Here is a 21,169-nt window from a genome sequence, read left to right as displayed (position 1 = left end):
TTAGTGTGGATAGTATATTTCTTATTAAAGGAATTATATATTTTACATACATGCATTTAACAGTCCAGTTAAGAAATCATTGTTTTTAAAGTTTTATGTAAATTATTGAATGAAGCAAATCGATTACGTCATATTACTAATAATAATGAATACAAATAGCTTGCTATCTCAAATTATGTGAATGTATAATTGTAAATGTTTTTCCATGCAACCGTTGAATGTCTTCTTAATCTACAAATAAAATGTGAAAAATATCAGTTTATCTAACATTAATGTAACAAACCATAATTGTAACTGAGAGTACAAAGTTTCACTGTATTTAGAAAATTTAGTCCTTGTATCTATGATGAGTTTATTTACTCTTATTTTATGATTCTGTTTTCTGTTATCTGTATCAATAGTTATCAAAGGTTCCAGGATTATAATTTAGTACGCCAGACGCGCGGTTCGTCTACATTAGACTCATCAGTGACGCTCATATCAAAATGTTTATCAAGCCAAACAAGTACGAAGTTAAAGAGCATTGAGGATCGAAAATTCCGGAATATGAAAGTTGTTTTCCATTCGTTTGATGTGTTTGTGCTCTTCATTAGGTACTTTTTGTGATTTTATTTTCATTTAAAGAAATGTTTCAAACATATATCGACGTTCATGGACGCTGCTGTAAGCTTGGCCTATCGCAAACTCAGGATATAAAAAACTTCGCCTACCATTATTGATATGAAAAATAAGGTAAATTAACCCAGACTATGATTTGTAGATTGCAGAGTTCTCTATTTCTATGCATAAAGACCAATTATAATGTTGAAGGTATTTCCTTAAACATTTTTTGTTACATAAGAATTTCAAACTCATAACATATTATTTTTATGTAAAATTATATATAGTTTTCCAAACATGGACCAATTGAACATATGTATTAAAATGTTACATTATTTCAAGGAGAGTTGCATTTTCAATAAACTAATGCAATAATGCTATAAGAAAATTTTAAACAAATACACGAGGCAACACGATATGATTTAGACACCGGTCATGATGAATCTAATACAATTTATAGAAGAGTTGTGAAATTAACTTAAGGTTCAATGTATCTCGAATGAGAATTTGTTCAAAGATTAAAGACAGCTTCAATATATTTTAAACTAATATACATTCTTATATAAAACTATTGTTGAAACTGAGAAATGAAAAAAATAAAAAAAGCCGTAATTTTACGAAAATTTAATAAATATAAGAAGACGTGGTATAAGTACCAATGAGACAACTCTCTAACAAAGTCACAATTTGTAAAAAAAAATTATAAGTCAAATTACAGTCTTCAACACGGAGCCTTGGCTCAAACCGAACAGAAAGTTATAAAGGAAACCAAAAAGGACTAGAGTAAAACCATTCAGAGAAGAAAACAAACGACGGTCTAATATTTTAAAAGACCCACAAGAAACGAGAAACACTTATGAACCACACCAACATACGACAACTACTGAACATCAGGTTTCTTACTTAGGACAGATGCAAACAAATGCAGCGAATTTAAACGTTTTGACTGGTTTAACGTTCACCCTTACCCAAAACAATAGAGTAACATCACAACATAGAAATACACACTCTTAAATATCAATTGAAATTGATTTCCTCTATCAAAAGACATATTAACACAAGTGAACATACACTGAACGCATTTATCTGACTTTTGACCAAATGTAAAGATAAATCAATAAAATACGACTTGATAAATAAAGGCAACAGTAGTATACTGCGGTGAAATGTTAAATATATAAAGAATGTAAGCATACCAGTCCTAAGGACATCCTCCACATTCGGGACAAACATCACAAACAGATGAATTCTTCAAAACATGTGACTGGTAGAATGCTGTCACTTGGTTATCTGAAAAAAAAATTAAGCAGTTTGTAAGTTAATGATTGATTGCTGTTGTTTTCCGCCTTGTTCGTGACTATTTGTTATATCGTGGTCAACGACTTGCTGTATGCAGTATGCAGTATGCAGTACGCTTAATTATTTCCACATAGATTACTTTGCCCAAAACCACTTTGAAAATATTTTATAGTTTAGATGTTAAAGTATTTTTGTGGTCGAAATATCAACCTGTAGACTGTAAGTCCTCGGTCGTATGTCGAACCCAGTAGCAAGTACTTCGGTACTGACATGAACATACCGATATTGTACTGTTAAAATTTGCCGTAACGGAAATATTTAAAATTAAGGAATATATCTACTTCATGTAAATAAAATTGAGAAAGGAAATGGTGAATATGTCAAAGCGACAACCACCCGACCATAGAGCAAACAACAGCCGAAGGCAACCAATGGGTCGGGTCTTCAATGTAGCGAGAATTCCCGCACCCGTAGGTGTCCTTCAGCTGACCCCTAAAATATGCATAATAGTACAGTGATAATGGACGTCATACTAAACTCCGAATTATACACAAGAAACTAGAATTTAAAATCATACAAGACTAACAAAGGCCAGAGGCTCCTGACTTGGGACAGGCGCAAAAATGCGGCGGGGTTAAACTTGTTTATGAGATCTCAACCCTCCCCCTATACCTCTAGCCAATGTAAAAAAGTAAACGCATAACAATACGTAAATTTAAAATTCAGTTCAAGAGAAGTCCGAGTCTGATGTCAAAAGATGTAACAAAAGAAAATAAATAAAATGACAATAATACATAAATAACAACAGACTACTAGCAGTTAACTGACATGCCAGCTCCAGACCTCAATTAAACTGATTGAAAGATTATGTCTTCATCATATGAATATCAAGTACAATCCCTCCCGTTAGGGGTTTAGTATCATACTATCATAAAATATATGAGAAGAACATAACCCGTGTCATGCCAACAACTGTTTTTTTTAGAAATAAATGTGTTTAGTTCCGATGCAAAGACCCTATCAGTGAATCAATGTTAAAGCCAAAATATGCAATCTTTAATGACCTGACAACAGGATCGTAACTATATCCCCTTTTAATAAGTCTATTTAAAGGTTTTGTTAGTTCCTGAGGAGAATACTGACATTTTTGTGCTTTATAAAGAATATTTCCATAAAATTTTGCATGTGAAATACCTGAGCGTATAAGATGTCTGTATGTTGAGTTATATTTACGAATTATTTCCTTATACCGGTGATAAAATTTAGTAAATGTTTTGACCAGTTTGTGATATCGAAAACCCTGGTGTAATAATTTTTCAGTTATACATAAATTTCTCTCGCTAAAATATAATACGTTGTTACATACACGAGCGAATCGTACAAGTTGAGATATATAAACACCATAAGATGGTGACAAGGGAACGTCACCATCTAAAAATGGATAATTAACAATAGGAAATGAAAAATCATCTCTTTTATCATAAATTTTTGTATTAAGCTTCCTGTTTATGATATAGATATCAAGATCGAGGAAAGGACAGTGGTCATTGTTATCATTAGCTTTATTTAAAGTAAGTTCTAAATGATAAATTTCTTTAGTATACATACTGAAGTCGTCATTATTGAGAGCCAATATATCATCCAAATATCTAAAAGTATTGTTAAATTTTTGTATCAAATGTTGTTTTGATGGGTCTTTGCTAATTTTAGTCATCAATTGTAACTCATAACAATACAAAAACAGGTCCGCAATAAGTGGTGCACAGTTAGTCCCCATTGGAATTCCAATAACTTGACGATACACGGAATCTCCAAAGCGAACAAAAATGTTATCAAGTAAAAATTCAAGCGCATTAATAGTATCAAAGCATGTCCAATTGACATAGTTCTTTTGTTTATTGCTACTAAAAAATGATCTAAAAGAGTTTGAACATATGTACTCGCATTCCGACTTTTTAAATGCCCAGTTAATTAGGGATGTGAATTTTTTGTTAATAAGAATATGAGGCAAAGTGGTATATAGGGTAGAAAAATCAAAACTTTGAACAGATTCAAAATCACCAATATATGCATGCAATTTATTTAAGGCTCTGATTCCATGTCTAGCTTAGGATATACTTTTGGTAACCTGTTCATGTTTCAAATAATGTTGGATTTTTTAATTATTTTGGCCTCGAGCATCATAATGATCTTCGAAAAGATGGTTGTTTTTTTTTTTGTTTTTTTTTTATCTCTTTCGAAATGCGCATCTGGTGAAGGAAAATTGTTACCGTTGTTATTATAACCGAGTCGTTATCTCTATTCCCTGATGGTATCGACATCCCAGTATGATATAATCTACAGATACTATTCATCTTGTGCAGTGCAGTGCAGTAAAATTGGTACAGTTAATGTCACTTATTCAAACACATGCATTTCACAATCAAAATTATATTAAGGCGAAATATCTCTATGTCCAGGGGTTTTTTTTGGCTAGAATTTTCTGAGACTATAAAATCTGCATGGAGTAAATAAATTTCAACATTTAAACTGTGTTAAAAACTAAATGTAATATCAATTCAGACTTACAAAACATTAGAATAAATTTGACATCTTTGTCAATATAATGGAATTTGATGCGACTGTCGTACAAGTGAGAGGTTTAGCGCTCTAAAACCAGGTTCAATCCACACGTATCTACATTTGAAATGCCTGTACCAAGTCAGGAATATGACATTCGTTTGATGCGTTTTATCATTTGATTTTGTCATATGATAAGGGACTTTGCGTTTTGAATTTTTCTCGGAGATCAGTACTTTTGTGATTTTTCTTTTTGCTTTATTTATAAGGAAAGCGAAACGTTCTTATTTTATAAGTTTGAAGTCATAATACCTGGTTGGTAATAATCATAAACGCGAACAGCAGATGGTTGTGTTTTAGCAACAAGTCCAGTGCGGATAGATTCCATGGTGACACACAGTGGCGTAGTTGTTATCTGCAATTAAAACAAACATATGGTATGATTGCTACTAAGACAACTCTTCAGAATAAACCAACTTATACAGAAATTAACAACTATAGGTCTCCGTACGTCTTTCAACAATGAGCTAAGTCCATAAACGCATAGTCAGCTAAAAGCTAAAAAATACTGAAAATGACAAATGTTAAATAATTCAAACGAAAAAGTTAACGGCCTAATTAATATACAAAAATGTGAAAGAAACAGTAATATGTAGTTTTTGGACTCAGACTTCTTCTAAACTAAGTGTGTATTGTGGTGTGTTTGTTTGTCTACATTGGCTAGAGGTATAGGGAGAGGTTTGAAATATCACAAAACATGTTTCAACCAGACCCATTTGTGAGCCTGTCCAAAGTCAGGAGCCTCTGGTCTTTGTTCGTGTTGAATGATTTTTAATTTTAGTTCATTTATTTATTTCGTAGTATTATTAAATAAAAGTATGACGTCCTTTATCACTGAACTAGTACATATTTTGTTTAGGGACCAGCTGAACTACGCCTCCAGGTGCGAGATTTTCTCGCTATGTTGAGGACCCATTTGTTGGCTTCGGCTGTTCTTTGGTCGGTTGTTGTCTCTTTGCCACATTCCCCAATTCTATTTACAATTATATGTATCATATTAAATATTTATAAACTTTTCCGCAATAAATCAAACATAATCTATACAATATTTAAAAATTTTAAATTCCATATGCTTTATACAGTGTAATTGTTTCATTATATTGTACCATGCAAGTTTTAAAAATGATGCATACTTAATAAGCATATAGCTATAAGAGCATACTATCCATTTAAAACCAAATAATTGTTTTTTCCCAAATCGTTATCAATATTATTTGAAGTGACTCATCCAATCTAAACAGTGAAAGATGATATGATAAATAGTTGTCGTTAAGAGGATGATAGTAAGTTAAACATGATACTTATTTCCTTTTGTTTTCCTGCATAATCGTTATTTATAATACTAGAATATTATTTCTGAAGTATGACGTAGCTTTAAGATATTGTGTATTAGTATAAATAACCTCATCATAGATACCAGGACTAAAATAAACTAACATTCCAAACTTTAACTGTTTACCTCATCGAAATAGATGATAACTTTTCTGTTTTCCTGTTCTATTTTTTTCAAACCGGCCATTTGTCCAATGCTTTCAACATCGGCATCGAAACCAGTTGGAATACCTATCTCTTGTACTGCCATCCCGCTTGCACCAGTTAAGAGCCACCTTAGAATTAATCATGTTGTATAAATATGTCATCAAATAGAAATCTGATACGTAAAAATACAAGTTACTAAAGAAATTTAATCATCTTATCTTAAACAGATTAAAAAATATTTCTCGCTACTATATACTTTACTTGGAAATCCAAAATTGATCTGTGTTTTGGGCCGACAAAATCTGTCTGACAATTTCATGAACTTTTTGTTTTCTCCTCTTATATTCTCTTATATAAACTGGTATACAACAACAGCTGAAAGAAAACCGATACGTCCTGGATACGCATAGAACATTTTAAAATCTATCATTTGTAAATTGGAATTTAAAAATTAGTATTACATATTCAAATAAGAAATCAATTACCTTGTGCAAGTTTTCACTTTGATAGAATTAAGGGTATCTTTTTCCAATGTCACTGTCACTTCGAATGTTGGTTCTGATATTTCTTGTTCAACGTTGAAAAGCACTGAAACCTATCAACAAAATACACAAAAGGGATTATATTTCTTAACCTGTTCTGCCTAAAACATATGACTTAAAAGTATTGGGTATTAATAATGGCTGTGTACATGAATAGAATATTATCAATAATAAGGGAGGAAATTTTCGCCTTGCTTTTTGAAGAGAGAAAAAATCCTAAATATGTATCATCCTATTTTACTTTATCAATATGGTCTAGACATCAGCACACATCATATTCTTTTTAAAAAAATGTGGAAGATAGCAATTCAAACAAAGCTAGTTTGCAACAGAATGGATGTGCTTTATCGTACCCTTGCTCATTATCACAACTACAATAGCAATGAATGAAAAAAAATACCTCTACAAGAGCCATACCATGACCAGTGGCGTCAATGGTTACCTCAGTTGGAATTGAAGACAACTGAAAAAAAACAAGAATTATGTAACAATATAATATATTGATCTATCCTATAAGACATGTTTACGTCTAACTGTTCTTTAAAGTGTCATTATACTCATGAATAGAGCTTGAATAGTCCCATCACTAACAAACTTGAAAAACATTCTTAGTTAATGCTACCTATGTCTCGGAATAGATCCAAACGTGTCATTTAATTCAAATAAATGCATGAAAAGAAAAATCAACAAAAACTGAACTCCGAGGAAAACTCAAAACGGAAAGTCCCAAATCAAAAAGCAAAATCAAATGAGAAAAAACACATCAAATGAAAAAACAATATGTTTAAAATAAGAAATGGATACGTTTATTTGTCTGTTTACCTACCTCTGCTACTTGCAGTACTAAAGCATTAGTTGGATTAACTTGGAACTGTTTTGTGAAGTTACTGGCTGCAACAGAAACTTGTAAATCAAAGTTGTTTGAATAAACCATTGCTGCGAATTCAGACAAGGACTGTAGAGCAAGAACTGTATCCTAGCAACAACAAAAAATGAAAAAAGTTACAATACAAAAACATTATCTGAATAAACTTAAAATTTATAGATCAGTTATATAACCAAAGAATGTGTAGCTAAAGTTTAAACACATTGAAAGTAAAAAATGGTAAGAAAGATCACATTAAGATAACGCAAAAACATCTCTATTCATAATACCTGAAGAATCTTTCTAGGTTCTTCTTTATTTCTTGTGAAAGAAGTATGTCCGGTAAGGGCCGATTTCGGCCTCAATTTTCAAGTTCATCTAACGAAATATTTTAGACACTTTCTAAACACTTAAGTGTCTATTTCGATTGATTCAATTATTTTATGTGAAAGATTTTAACTTATTGAATCATTCAAAACGCTCCGGTTCAAGCTTAAATATGAAAAATCTGTCAAATATGCCAAAAATCGTCACTTTTCAGATGTTTTTTGTCAAAAATGAAAGTGGCCGCATCCTTGTTCATCCGTAACCTTTATATATACTATGCATTATCATCAAATACAACTTACATTTCAATTTTATGAATGAACACGAATGCGGACACATTCATTTAAGACGGAAATCGTCTAAAATAAAACTAAAATGCTGCAATTGTGAAGATTTCAGTAATTTAACATGACCCAATGATGCTAGTACCCGATATGTGTTCATTGTACTGACAAAAACAGCCCATATTTATGTAGCAGAAGCATTCTAATGGTCAATAAATATCTAAACGATTATATTTTCACAATTTTCTAAAACTGTTATATTTCGGGGCCAAAAAGGGGTCTTACTGAACCTACTTCTTTAAACATGTTATAAAGCCATCTTATAAAATATTATCTTCACTTAAAATGCGCTCATATACAAAATGTCCACGGATACCATGACATATATAGATAACTATTTCTAGTGAAAAAGGAGTTATCTAGTTGTCATTTCAATGTAAAGCTGTTGATAACTTTTCATTCCGAAAACGTAAAACCATATTGTCACAATTCGTTTTCTTTTGTGTTCTGATTTGAGAAATGAAATGTAAACCTATCATATCACATAACAATGTCAACAATAAGGTACTAGTAAATGAGATCTAGTGAATATAAACGATATGAGTTATTATGTGAAGTTACCTGTGTTGATGCAAATCCACCATTTGAATTACGTTGTGTAGTCAGCCATTTCATAACAGAAAGACCATCAGCGAAAGCTTTGTTATGAGCATATACAAGTAAAGCATATGACGTCATTTCTATATCGATAGGATTTGATTGTTTATGAGGAGGTGACCAGTAATGATTGTGAGAGGACGTTGTTGTCTGTGCTTTATGCCAATGCTTCATTCCATCTGAAATAATATCAATTTTTCCCATCAACGTCTAATTACAGAGAAATATTTGTTTACATGAAAAAAATAACCCTTTGACTAACGCATCTGCACAGATTAGGAAAACACGATTTTTTTAAAGATCAGGTCGATTTGCGGCATTTGGTTGGTTATTTATTCAGATGATTGCTTATTTCAGCGTAAACATATTAATGTTTTATTGCAATTACCAGGTTATTGTGAATGTAAAGTAAAAACTAAATAAACCAAACGAAAAGAAAAATCTTACCTTTCACAATTGCATCACTGTTCAACTTTGTAAACACCGTAGCAGCATCAGAGCTCCTGGACAGAGCTAAAGCATAACTTGCAATAGCCAAAGCATAATCGTCCGTTATTTTACTAATTTGTTGCTCAAGATAAGATCTTGCCTTCATAGCAGCATTCTGTAGTTTTTCCTGAATGTTCTTTAATAAAAATAATAAGATCTTGAAATATTTTACAATTTAAAATGATTACTGTAGATGAAATATCTGACTTACTTGCTTTAGTACATAAGATATGCACAATTGTGAGACATTTTTTTTATGTGCTTATACTTTATTATATTAGACCTAATTCGATTGTAATATCGTCGCTATTTTGTAGCGCATATGTATGTATAGTTATTTATTTGTCTTTGTTATTTGCTTGAAAATTCACATTTTACTTATTTCAGTGCATACAAAGTAGAAAACATATTATCATTTTTCTTAATTCAAAAAAACTCACTCCTTTCAAGTCATTGTTTTCTTCCAAAGCAATCAATACAAATGCAGTAAGTCCTGGACCACTGGCAGATCCTCCCTAAAATATAAAGTAATCATGAAGAGAAATACAGGGCTTTTTTTATACGCCAACATTCATTTAAAGAGGGGCGAAAGATACCAGAGGACAGTCAAACTCATAGATCGAAAATAAACTAACAAATAAACTAAATATAAAATTGCCAAACAGACAAATAATAGTACATATGACAAATCATAGAAAACTAGTAATATAACATTTCTATACAGTACACAATATGTGTTAACAAGAACATAAGTTTTTACTTTAACATTAAGCAGTTTGAACATTGAACAATTGAGGTGACGAAAGGCTTATAAAATTCAGATATAGTGTCTCCCTACTTGCATATCCTTATGTATAACTCTGCCAGGTTCTGCGAAGGAACCATCAGGATTCTGTTTTGTCAACATCCATTCTATGGTACGAACCAGTGTCTTGTCGTCAATAAATATATGCTTCTTTGCTTGGTGGAATGTCTTTATTACGAAAGCAGATAACCTGTACAACAGTATCATAATCTCAAGAAAATTCCAGGATGGAATATTATTAAATAACTTAATTTTTATATGCAGACTAATATTAAAATGATAATAAAAATTGTACTTCTAGAAAATGTAAAGTTATAGCATAACTTGTAAAACTCATCAAAGATACCAGGCTAATGTTTTAATACGCAAAACAAAGTGTTTTGCAAGTATGTGATCCTGGCTCACAAAATTAGTATGTATCATATAATCATTAATCAATACTCACCACATACTACCTGATTTGTCTCTATCACCGAATGCACTGAAAGATCCATCTTTATGTTGGAATGTTAACTCTCTTTGGTAACCTATAATACATCATAAAACTTTACCACATTTAGTGATATTTTTCTATATTAATTCGTTTTTTCATATTAAGACAAATCTATTTGTTAAATTATAATTTAGATTTAGGTTAGCATTTTTATATCGACATACATGTAAAGAAAAATAAGGAGCTAGATGCATTTTGAATGAATCTAAACTTTTCATTCTGTATAGTTTCAACAGAACAAAATGTTCAGAGTTACCTTTTTCCATATAATTTATAGCTCTTTCTTCAATATCACTGGACAGCTGTTGAGTAGATGTTAAGTAATTTGCTACAAAAACATCAGGCGCCAAACCAAGCATTGTCTGTTCACCACATCCAGTTGGCATGCGTAGTAATTTGTCTAGATTATTAACTGTTGGTCCCATTAAATCACCTGGAATTATTAAAAATCAAATCAAGTTTATTGTACAAAAACAGGCCCCCAGCCCACGGGACATTTATAAATTCTTAATATGATATCAACTACAGTTCAATAATAACATATATTAAACCATACAACACAAACATATTACCCCCATATTTATATATATATTTTTAGTTTTCAAAATGTTTTTATAAACATGTATTTGTAATAAATTTATTTATTTATTAAGTATATTCATTTTATCAAGTCAGAGTGACAAAACTTTTTCTCTGCAGCATTTAGCTTTTTTTTTAAATACAGCAAGATTTTTCAAAGTAATTAAATTTTCTGTTCTAAAAAGACTAATTAATGTGCTCTGTTACACTTACTTTGACACCATAATGGTAAACAAATTCTCCTTATATCAATATTAAAAATGCTTATATTAAACTATTTCTTGGTTTGTATATTTTGTTTATTAAAACTTTAGATTAGTTAAGTAATAAAGTCGAAGCATGTTGACGTTTGACTAGATAATTGTTGTGTTTGCTGGTGAAAAAAACGTCAAGAAAAAATAAATGGATAAAACATATATATATATTATAGAATGGTTTTACATACGGAATTGCAACATAAAACTAGGTTATAATCAGGTATACTTTAAAAGAGAAAATATCAAAAATCACTTCAACAGAGATATATATAAAACCCAGTAAATTCTTGATGGAAACTTTAAACATTATTTGTCAACATTTACTAGATATTTGACTGTCCCTCTGGTATCTTTCGTCCCTTTTTTTACAAGGTTGCATACACTGCATTGTTTTATGTGGTCTATGTTACAAAATACTAGCCTATGACTGAAACTCGGACATGTTGTGATCCAGCTACTACTGATTGTGGAAGAGAAACTGGAACAGTTTTATGTACTGGTGCACCTTTGTTCAAATTCAAAAGGATTGGGGTATTATATTCTTTCGGTACACCTTCAGGCTAAAATAAACAATATAAAATTGAGAATGGAAGTGGAGAATGTGTAAAAGAGACAACAACGCGACCAAAGAGCAGAGAACAATATACATGTTTAAAAAATAGCAACTTTCATATCACTATTCTAAAAGGTATAGGTATTCTTCTAATAATGTTTTCAAAATATAAAAAATAATTCACATTATGATTTCCTTTCCTCATTTATTATGTTTTTAAATGTTATTCAACTTTTTGAAAAGAGACACTTGATAAATCCAGTTTTAACACCCAAATTAAACATTGAGTACCAAATAACTGCGTTCAAGTTCTATTTCGACATCCTTTAGTCAGTTATCAATATTCATAGATAAACTCATCATGAATACCAGGATTCATTTTGTTATTACGCCAGACGCGCGTTTCGTTAGTTTGGATTAAGGATATGAGCATCATGCTCAAATCTATAGAACCGACAACATGTAATCAACAGACAAGTTATATCTCCTGTTTCCAACATATGGTATATATATGTTATAGGGTTGTTTATGTATTTACATTTTTTTTGGTAGTTTTGGGAAATATTTTATTTTGATATAATATTAAAAGGAAAATTGTAAAATTATTATGTCAGGTAAATTTAGTTCTGTCAGCATGTCACTAATTACTCAAGTCAAAAGTAATACAATTAACGTATCTTTTAATTGGCTTGATAAAATTGACACTATTCTTATATTTTACCTTTGACAGTTTTGAAGTAAATTGTGATTACTCAAATTACATAAATTTATAGTTAACTAGATATCATTGAGATGGAAGCCATCTCTGTGGGCCCCGCTGTCAATAACGTTGGGTAAATAAATATAGTGTGAATCAAAATTGTAAGCGATGGACAGACCAACAGACAGACAGACCTTTGACCTAGGAAGTTGTACATACATCATGACACACTCTCTCGTGTTGGTTAAAATGGATGTCAAGTATAATATTTGAAATCATAACGGTTCCCAAGATATAGAGCGGACACAATCTTCAACTCAGGACACAGGGTTGTCAACTAAAACCAAAGTTTTTTTACCTTGACCTTTGACCTAGGAAGTTGTACATACATCATGACATGCCCTCTGATGGTGGTTAAAATGGATGTCAAGTATAAACTTTGAAATCATAAAGGTTATCCAGATATGGAGCGGACATGATCTTCACCACAGGACACAGGGTTGTCAACTTAAACCAAAGTTTTTTACCTTGACCTTTGACCTAGACAGTTGTACATACACCATGACACACCCTCTGGTGTTGGTTGATAAACATGTTAAGTATTAAGTATAAAATCATAACGGTTATCTAGATATGTAGCGGACACGATCTTCATCACAGGACACGGGGTTGTCAACTGAAACCAAAGTTTTTGACCTTGACCTTTGACCTAGGAAGTTGTACATACATCATAACACACCCTCTGGTTTTATTTAAATGGATGTCAAGTATAAACTTTGAAATCATATGGGTTCTCAAGATATGAGACACGATCATTACCACAGGACACAGGGTTGTCAACTGAAACCAAAGTTTTTTTACCTTGACCTTTGACCTAGAAAGTTGTACATACATCATGACACGCCCTTTGGTGGTGGTTAATAAACATGTAAAGTATAAAGTATGAAATCATAATGGTTTTCTAGATATGGAGCGGACAAAAAGTTAAAGTGTTACGGACGGACGGACGGACAGACTGATCACTATAGGACGACCCGACTAAAGTCGGGGCCCTAATTATACTCGTCATAATTTGAGCTCTTACTAGAAGTGTTATAAATTGTACAGTCAACTTTTTGAAATGATTGAAGTCACAACGTAGTCACAATGTAGTCATGATGTAGTCAGTAGTGTGGTATCGTCGGGGTTATCCAGAAAGGAGTGATTCCAAAGCCAAACAGGCTCGGCTACTTCAGTAGAGACGCTTATTTAAAAGACAGCTCAACACAACTTTAACTTTGCATATTTCGAACATTTTGGACTTCTAAACTTATACTGTGAATGAATTAGTGAAATAAGTGACTTTATTAATTGGAACATTTGAACTTTATTTATTTGTAAACTGATTTGGCATCATTATTACTATTTGGACCTGTTACTATATAAAATTGTTACAACTCGCTGCTTGCTTTATATTTTTGCCTGCCATTGCTTAAGTCTTGCGAAAGACTGACCCCCTTTATCTTGGGCCGTGCATGTTCGATAGTCCCCCTTAAACTCGACGTGCATTGGCTCTTGGTGACAGATTTTTATCTTTTGAGTGTTTACCATGTTTTTTTATACTCGGAGTAAGCTCATTTTCCAATTGTTTTTCTAAGGAAAGATACTTATGGATACAAAGAATTACTAACTGCTATTGAAAAGTATAAATCCGAAATTCGAAGTGACAGTGAAAACGTTAACTAGAATTCATTTTTATAAGGATTACCGTATAGCGGGTTATTTTCGCGGGGTGTAAATTTTCGCTTATTTTCGCGGATAGAACAAAATCGGCAAAATAAATTCCGCCAATTAAAAAGTGTACATGCAAAGGTATTGATAAAAGTTTCGAAACCGCCAAAATAATAACCGCAAAAATATTTCGTATACCTTATTCAATGAAAATTGCGAAAGTTTACACCCGCGAAAATAACCCGCTATACGGTATTTTATAAAATCAATATGTTTATTCCGCCTTTGACAAATAAATTTAAAGAGAACATTACCTCTACAAGTAGTTGACGTTTTACTGCGTCTGCTGCCATTACTGACTGAGCCTTTACAGTCAGGGAAATCTGTCCCAACTCAGCAGGTACAATCGGGAAATACACAGATTTGGCTTCACCTGCCTTTACCTGTATGCAAAGAAAGGAAGCTTTCAGAAACAGAAAAAAAATATCTAAAGACAATGTGGTATAATTTTTAGATAATTCAAGACAACATCATCACCAAAAAGGACACAAACACAAAATAAGACAAATAATATAAAATATGAAATATAAGAATTTCCAAATTAAAGATTTTTAATTACTGATTGTTTCCATGATTTATTTGTGTTATAAATTATTTATCCGTATAGTCATCGTCATCTTTTATATAGGAAACATTTTTTGTTTAAATTCAGAAGCTAGTTATATTTTTTTTTATTATAGTCAATCTATTCAACATCGTTGTGATTTAGAAGATACATACGTGGATATTGTCTGTCTGAGTTTGGGAGACATAACTAGTTGTACCATCAGAGGCCACTACAATACTCCTAAAGTCATCATTCTTTTCAAGTGTCACTAACACCTATCAATAGACAATAAAAATATGTGCCAAAGATATTTATTGCGTGTTTACGAAAGACGGTAGATTTCTGCAGGATGTTGTTTTAAATGAAAAAATTGCAGAAGACCCGTAGAAACGAAAATTGAAAATTGAAGGAAAACAGATTTTTTGGAACAATTATTTGTTTATCTTCAGAGATTCAACGATCATTTGACAAAGCGATAATGTGTCAAGAAATCTATTTTGTGAAATGTTTACCTCACAGCCGTCTATCATATACATTATTGTACTCTTATTTTCATTACAAAGAGGGGCTTATATTTAGAGATCTGAAAACAAATTCTAGACATTTTCTTCAATATAAAAGATGAAAATTTTAGTACAAATAGTGAATAGTAGTAAACAAAAACACTACACGATAGTAAAATTTACTTGTGTTATAACTGTTTTTTGTCAACCTTTCCTGAGTATTACACTTACGTCAGTATCACTGGTCAGGTAGTTAAAGACATTGGCCTGTAACACAACTTGTTCTCCTCGTACCACAGAGTACGGAAGATTAAGGCTTACAAAGAATGGCTTGAAGGCTTCGATCTGAAACAAAAATTATCAATCAATTGACGTATTTATATTCAATAGTTTTGCATTCTCAATATACATGTACAAGTATCTATAGTAAATATCAATTAAAACTAATCACAAATTGGCGATATGAATTACATATTGAGACTAACAATGTTTTACCAACGTCAATGAAGTATTTTTTAAAGATGGACGTTAAAGTTGATACACAATCTCTTTCAAAGATGCTATATTCTGTAATTAACCACTGTTATTTTGATTATTAAATTCACCTTGGCTGATGTAGAAGCTATTCCAAGCCCAGATACTTTATTGACAGCAAATGCACTAGCAACCCAAGATGTTATAGTGTCAGGAACTGTTGTAGATATTGTCACGTGACCATCAGATCTACAAGTTCAAACATTTACTGTATTATAAAAGATGAATAAGTACTAGAAACATTTCACAAATAAAATGAACTGATTTCACTAAATTTGCTCAAAACTATTTTTTTTACAACATAACTAAAATTATTTTAAAGCTTAGCATATCAAATATTGTCACGTGGAAAATTTTCATTGAAAATTAAAAAAAATCAATCAAATCAAAGTATAAAACAATATTTGACTTTCAATAATTGACAATAATCAGACAGAGAAAATCCCTTTATCATGTCTTTGTTACATTTACTTAACTTACAAGTATTTCTGTAATATTAAATGAAAATATGTACTAGACATTTGTTTTGTGAACATTGTCCCTAAATACAAGTGCGAGTGCAGAAATATAACATTTTCAGCATAGACAGATGATTGATAAATATATAGGAAAAGAACAGCAAAGAAAAGCTTATGAAATTTCTAGCCATTATTATTTTCTTATAAGCAATCAAGATCTTACATCTTATCCAAACACAATTTACATTTTCTAATTTGGGCTTTTTATAGCTGACTACGCGGTATGAGGTTTGCTCATTGTTGAAGGCCGTACGGTGACCTATAGTTGTTAATGTTTGTGTCATTTTGGTCTTTTTGTGGATAGTTGTCTCATTGGCAATCATACCACATCTTCTTTTTTATACAATTGCCGGACCAAACATATATTACCCTGTAGATTTATTCGTCCATAACCAGGTTTCTGGGAAAACTGATCTAACTTTTGATGGGGTTTTCAATTGAGTAGTATGGTGTGGGTTTGGCGTAGGTTTAGGATATAAATTAGCTACAGCTCCTCCTAAGTTGAATTCTGGCAACCCACCACCCATTAAGAAACCATGATGTCGCATTGGAATGAATATTTCTTAAATAGAAAGACAAAATTCCCATGGTGTTTTTTTTTCTTCTATAATTGGTTATATACGGTTAAATAAATCTCATTCAAGTCATATAATGTGTTACACATGCGCATTTTGTTAACCCAAGACTCGCACTCAGCGCTTTTGAAAACAAAAGTAAAAATGAGAATAAGTAACTAGTAATAGACGTATTTACACTTGTATGCAAATTTGTCCGCCATTACATAACATCACACAGGTTCCCGTAAACTTTGACTTCATAATTCAAAACATATGACGTCACAACTAAAAAGTGATTGTTGCCTGACGTCAAAGGGTTATTCGGAGGTGATATAGGGTCATTCGGAGGCAAAATACAGATAAATACCAAAAGTGTAAATACGTTTATTGGATCCCTAAATAATTGAAGTTATTTCATCAATGATATATTGAATGAGCAAAACAACCGCCTCCAACCATCCAAAAAAGTTACTAGAAATATACAGGTAACATATTCATACGTTTGGCTTTTTTTTTTATCTTATGCTGTCAGTGGTCATTCTCTTAACTGGACCAACATGCAAAATAAGATGTGCTCTTTCCAATGGGATTAAAATTGCAAGTCTATGAACACTTATGCTTCACATATCGTTAAAGAACCAAAGTGCAATTGGATCAAAGATAAGACCACACACAATATGATTTTTTATGTTAACACTCAATTCTTTATTAAATGTTTTGATATACACTGTTGATTTCAGGAAACACTACGGTTTTCTACACGAGGTATAAATTGCCTAAGTCGCTTTTGGTACCACTTTTCGAAATTTTCTGTTCTTTAATCTCTACAACATTGTTTTGATTTTCCCTTCCGACTTTTTAATTTCTAGTGCCACTGATAGGCATGTCTGGCGCACAAAATAAATATCCGAGACAGTTTGAACTTTGTTACATATTTATATAAAAAAAATCTAGAATTTTCATCCTAACTTTACTTGATAACCAAATCACATTACTGTATCTTCCAAATAATATGCATTCTATCAACAATCATTACCTAACTTTAAAGTGACTCTAAAACTATATTACCTAGTAGTGGTGTATATTTGATATTGATACTTAAAAAGCAAATATCTTCTAGAACAAACATTAAGTGTCGTCCTTTTCGTGCAATACTTTAAAATATATTTTTTTTGTTTATTTAATTCTATTCGAAATTTCCAAGTCTGCAAAAATTTATAAAACATTTGACCTTACTTTATACTAATCAAGTTTTCCTCATTCTCGTGCGATAGTATAAAAGTATTTGACTTTTATAAGTTTTACACCATTATTCCTTATTTTGTCCAATAGTAGAATAAATTTGAATTTTCTATAACTTTCCAACCTGTTACTCATGTTGAATAAACGGACAAGAATGAAATAATTCGATCTCCGTTTCGTTAAAATGAGGATAGAAAAATCCAAGAAAAAGGTTACTGATCGATTTAAAACAAATACTTTCGGCTCATATTTTAACTTGACAAAACATGTATCAGGTCTGAATTTGCCTTTTAAAGTGCAAATGGTAGACACACTCAAATTATGATATAACCAAAGGGAGTTGAGTGCCTTTTATACAAACGTAGGGATTCTAGTTTTGCAATTTAAGGCATTTAATCTGACTCTATTTTATAATGATTGTTTCATTCTCAGTAAGTGGTTATGTTCTATATAGTAGTAGATAAACACTTTGAAGCCTTTTTATTCGAGAAATTAGTCCTTACTGCTTACACCGTTTTGATAGATTTTAATTCATTTTGTTATGGTTAATAAACGTGCAGTTCTGATAAACCATATATGTTTCACTGAAATACAAATTAAGAGTACAGGAGTGTTAATCGTCAAAGTTCTTTAACGGGAACTGCTAGGAAAAAACGGGTCCCCGTAATGGCTTTATGCTACCTTCATTTGGAAAGAAGAAAGCAGACAGCAACTTTCATTCTTAATTTCTATAAATAACACATTTAAACGATGAATCAGAGGATTTTTTCTTTTTGCTATGCCAATAGCTTTTCTACTACACTTTTTTTCTATTCGCCTTCTACTTTACTACCAACACTGACCAAGTTACTGATCACAATGCATATACAATTATCACGCTGAAAACATTATTTTTATATTGATAAAAACTATTCAACTGAAAAATGAATGTCGAAAAATGTAGTCAATTGTAAAGATTTTGTCTTTGGAAATTGATAGTCAATTCTAGAATGTTTTTCGAAAGATTTTGTTTGAATGCATAATAAAAATAGAAAGAGCTGTCAGACAACTACTTTAGAGAGACTTTAGCTTAAACAAAACAAAAAAAAACCATTGAGACCAATATTCGGTTTTAGACTGTATGTCTCGTCAAGGTTTCTGGTTTATGTTTTTACTATATTGTCTTTATAAGACTACACATAGTTAAGAATCTGTAGATAAACCCAATATTTCATGGTAGAACTGACCTACATTAAAAAAGTTTTTAAAACAAACATCACTCTTAAAAACGAAATAAGAAAAATAATTTTGCTATAAAGTTGGCATATAACATTAGAGACGGTTAGAGCGATTATTTTTTTTAATCCAGAGCAACAATAACAAATGGTTATGTAAATAACAAGCAACTCAACTGATATATGCTCATGTCTGAAATGCAGCAGGATTTTTATTTTAATGATAAAAAAATGTGCAGGAGTGAATTCATGCATAGATATAAATTATACTTCTTGTTACTTATGCTAAAGATATTAATTTGATGAAGCAAATGCACATTAGAATCAAACTATGTACCCGACGGTTTTATTGGACCAAAGCCATGTTTCAGGAAAAACAGATCTTGTTCGTTTAACAGTTTGAAGCTGCTGCTGACCGCCTGTTACAAATCCTCCTCCTGCGCCTCCGCCTGCTCCTCCGCCGAATGCCATTTGCGGTAATATTAGACCACTACTGCAGGTAGCGCAACCGAAATATTCTAGCAATAAAAATTGAAGAAAAAGATGTTTGATATTGCTATAGTTTGATGTATAGTTTCGAATGTTACCAAGCTATGGCATGTATTCTTATTTTCCGAATATTTTAACATCTTAGGGATGATTAAAAACCCTCACAGGATACCACTGGTAGGCTAAATACCAATGGGAAGGCAACTCAACAAGCAAACACAATTACAAACAGGGAACTTTTGATTTCTTAAAAGTGTCCTAAAAGAAGTGTAAGGCAAATTTTCATCCTACAGTGTTCAATGATAGAATAATATACACCAATATATATACTATTGTATTTTATTTAACGTCATAAAAAAAAAACTCGCATTTATAGTTACACCACGAACAAACCACGTATAAAAATAATAATATATACGTCACAAAAAATACGTCACTGTTTGTGAAGTTTATACTTTCATGTGACGCACTAACATTCCAAAGCTAGTGATGAGTAGAAACGCTGAAACGATGATCATTAAGGACCTAAACATTTTAGTCGAAATCATCTTAAGTAAGCGTTTCATTGGTGAGTTGGAATTAATGTTTTGATTTTTTTAACAGGGTCATTTAAGGTGGTACCCAACACTTTCACTAAAATTAATTTTGCTCGTTTAATTTTCATAAAATTTTGACAAAGTATTTACTTTGACCCTTTTACAAAAATATAAAAAAATTAAAAAAAATTGAACCAAGCGTTTTGTCAGAAAAAATAGACTGGTTATATAGCAGTTTGACAAACACTTATTTTGATCATTGAGAAGCTTTATATTGCCTTCACAACGCAACGTAATTAAAACGTTAAGCTGATATTACAGAGTTATCTCCCTGTAGTGTTAGGTACCACCTTAAATAAGTATATCATGTTCATGTTTTACATTTTTGCCACTAAAATTTTTTATTGTAGACGCGTGATAGTTAGTTTCTTTTTACCCTACCAATCATCATATTAATTGTATATGTAATAAATCAGTGCTCGAAAATGGCTTTAAATTATCATTATCTGGTCTTGAAATTAGCATTGTTTTGAGGATTTTAAAAGTGACGTCTTTGGTATGGCAAATTCTTTTTTTAAAAGGAGCAGTTATAAAATACATAGATCTACCAGATGTATTATTATTTTAAAATTATTTCAAAACTTTAGTGCACTCAGTTTCTGTAATATCTGTGTTGCATATAATTTTTCTACTTCTGTAAGCTTACAAATA

The 21,169-nt window shown here is 31.4% G+C and overlaps 1 protein-coding gene across 6 annotated transcripts in view; it reads right to left on the bottom strand.

Moving 5' to 3' along the window:
* LOC134697251 (CD109 antigen-like) overlaps nucleotides 1-21,169 on the bottom strand; it is a 65,975-nt gene continuing 44,806 nt past the window's right edge. For 4 of the 6 annotated variants that reach the window (XM_063559402.1, XM_063559408.1, XM_063559407.1 and 1 more), the window contains exons 20-37: nucleotides 15,974-16,091; nucleotides 15,600-15,713; nucleotides 15,039-15,140; nucleotides 14,573-14,701; nucleotides 11,717-11,855; nucleotides 10,716-10,892; nucleotides 10,412-10,493; nucleotides 10,000-10,156; nucleotides 9,602-9,676; nucleotides 9,120-9,297; nucleotides 8,637-8,851; nucleotides 7,366-7,515; nucleotides 6,940-7,002; nucleotides 6,483-6,592; nucleotides 5,978-6,125; nucleotides 4,771-4,873; nucleotides 1,797-1,890; nucleotides 1-231 (exon numbers count right to left, since the gene is read on the bottom strand). In XM_063559402.1, the coding sequence (XP_063415472.1) occupies nucleotides 1,802-1,890; nucleotides 4,771-4,873; nucleotides 5,978-6,125; nucleotides 6,483-6,592; nucleotides 6,940-7,002; nucleotides 7,366-7,515; nucleotides 8,637-8,851; nucleotides 9,120-9,297; nucleotides 9,602-9,676; nucleotides 10,000-10,156; nucleotides 10,412-10,493; nucleotides 10,716-10,892; nucleotides 11,717-11,855; nucleotides 14,573-14,701; nucleotides 15,039-15,140; nucleotides 15,600-15,713; nucleotides 15,974-16,091 (2,149 nt within the window). In that variant the 3' untranslated portion in view covers nucleotides 1-231; nucleotides 1,797-1,801. Of the gene's footprint in view, nucleotides 232-1,796; nucleotides 1,891-4,770; nucleotides 4,874-5,977; nucleotides 6,126-6,482; nucleotides 6,593-6,939; nucleotides 7,003-7,365; nucleotides 7,516-8,636; nucleotides 8,852-9,119; nucleotides 9,298-9,601; nucleotides 9,677-9,999; nucleotides 10,157-10,411; nucleotides 10,494-10,715; nucleotides 10,893-11,716; nucleotides 11,856-14,572; nucleotides 14,702-15,038; nucleotides 15,141-15,599; nucleotides 15,714-15,973; nucleotides 16,092-16,789; nucleotides 16,983-19,770; nucleotides 19,952-21,169 lie in introns of all 6 variants that reach the window. The other 2 variants (XM_063559406.1, XM_063559405.1) reach the window with 2 other exon arrangements.

The sequence above is a fragment of the Mytilus trossulus genome, chromosome 14 (assembly GCF_036588685.1).
Source record: "Mytilus trossulus isolate FHL-02 chromosome 14, PNRI_Mtr1.1.1.hap1, whole genome shotgun sequence".
NCBI classification, from domain to species: Eukaryota; Metazoa; Mollusca; class Bivalvia; order Mytilida; family Mytilidae; genus Mytilus; species Mytilus trossulus.
This window is presented reverse-complemented; position numbering and strand designations above follow the sequence as displayed.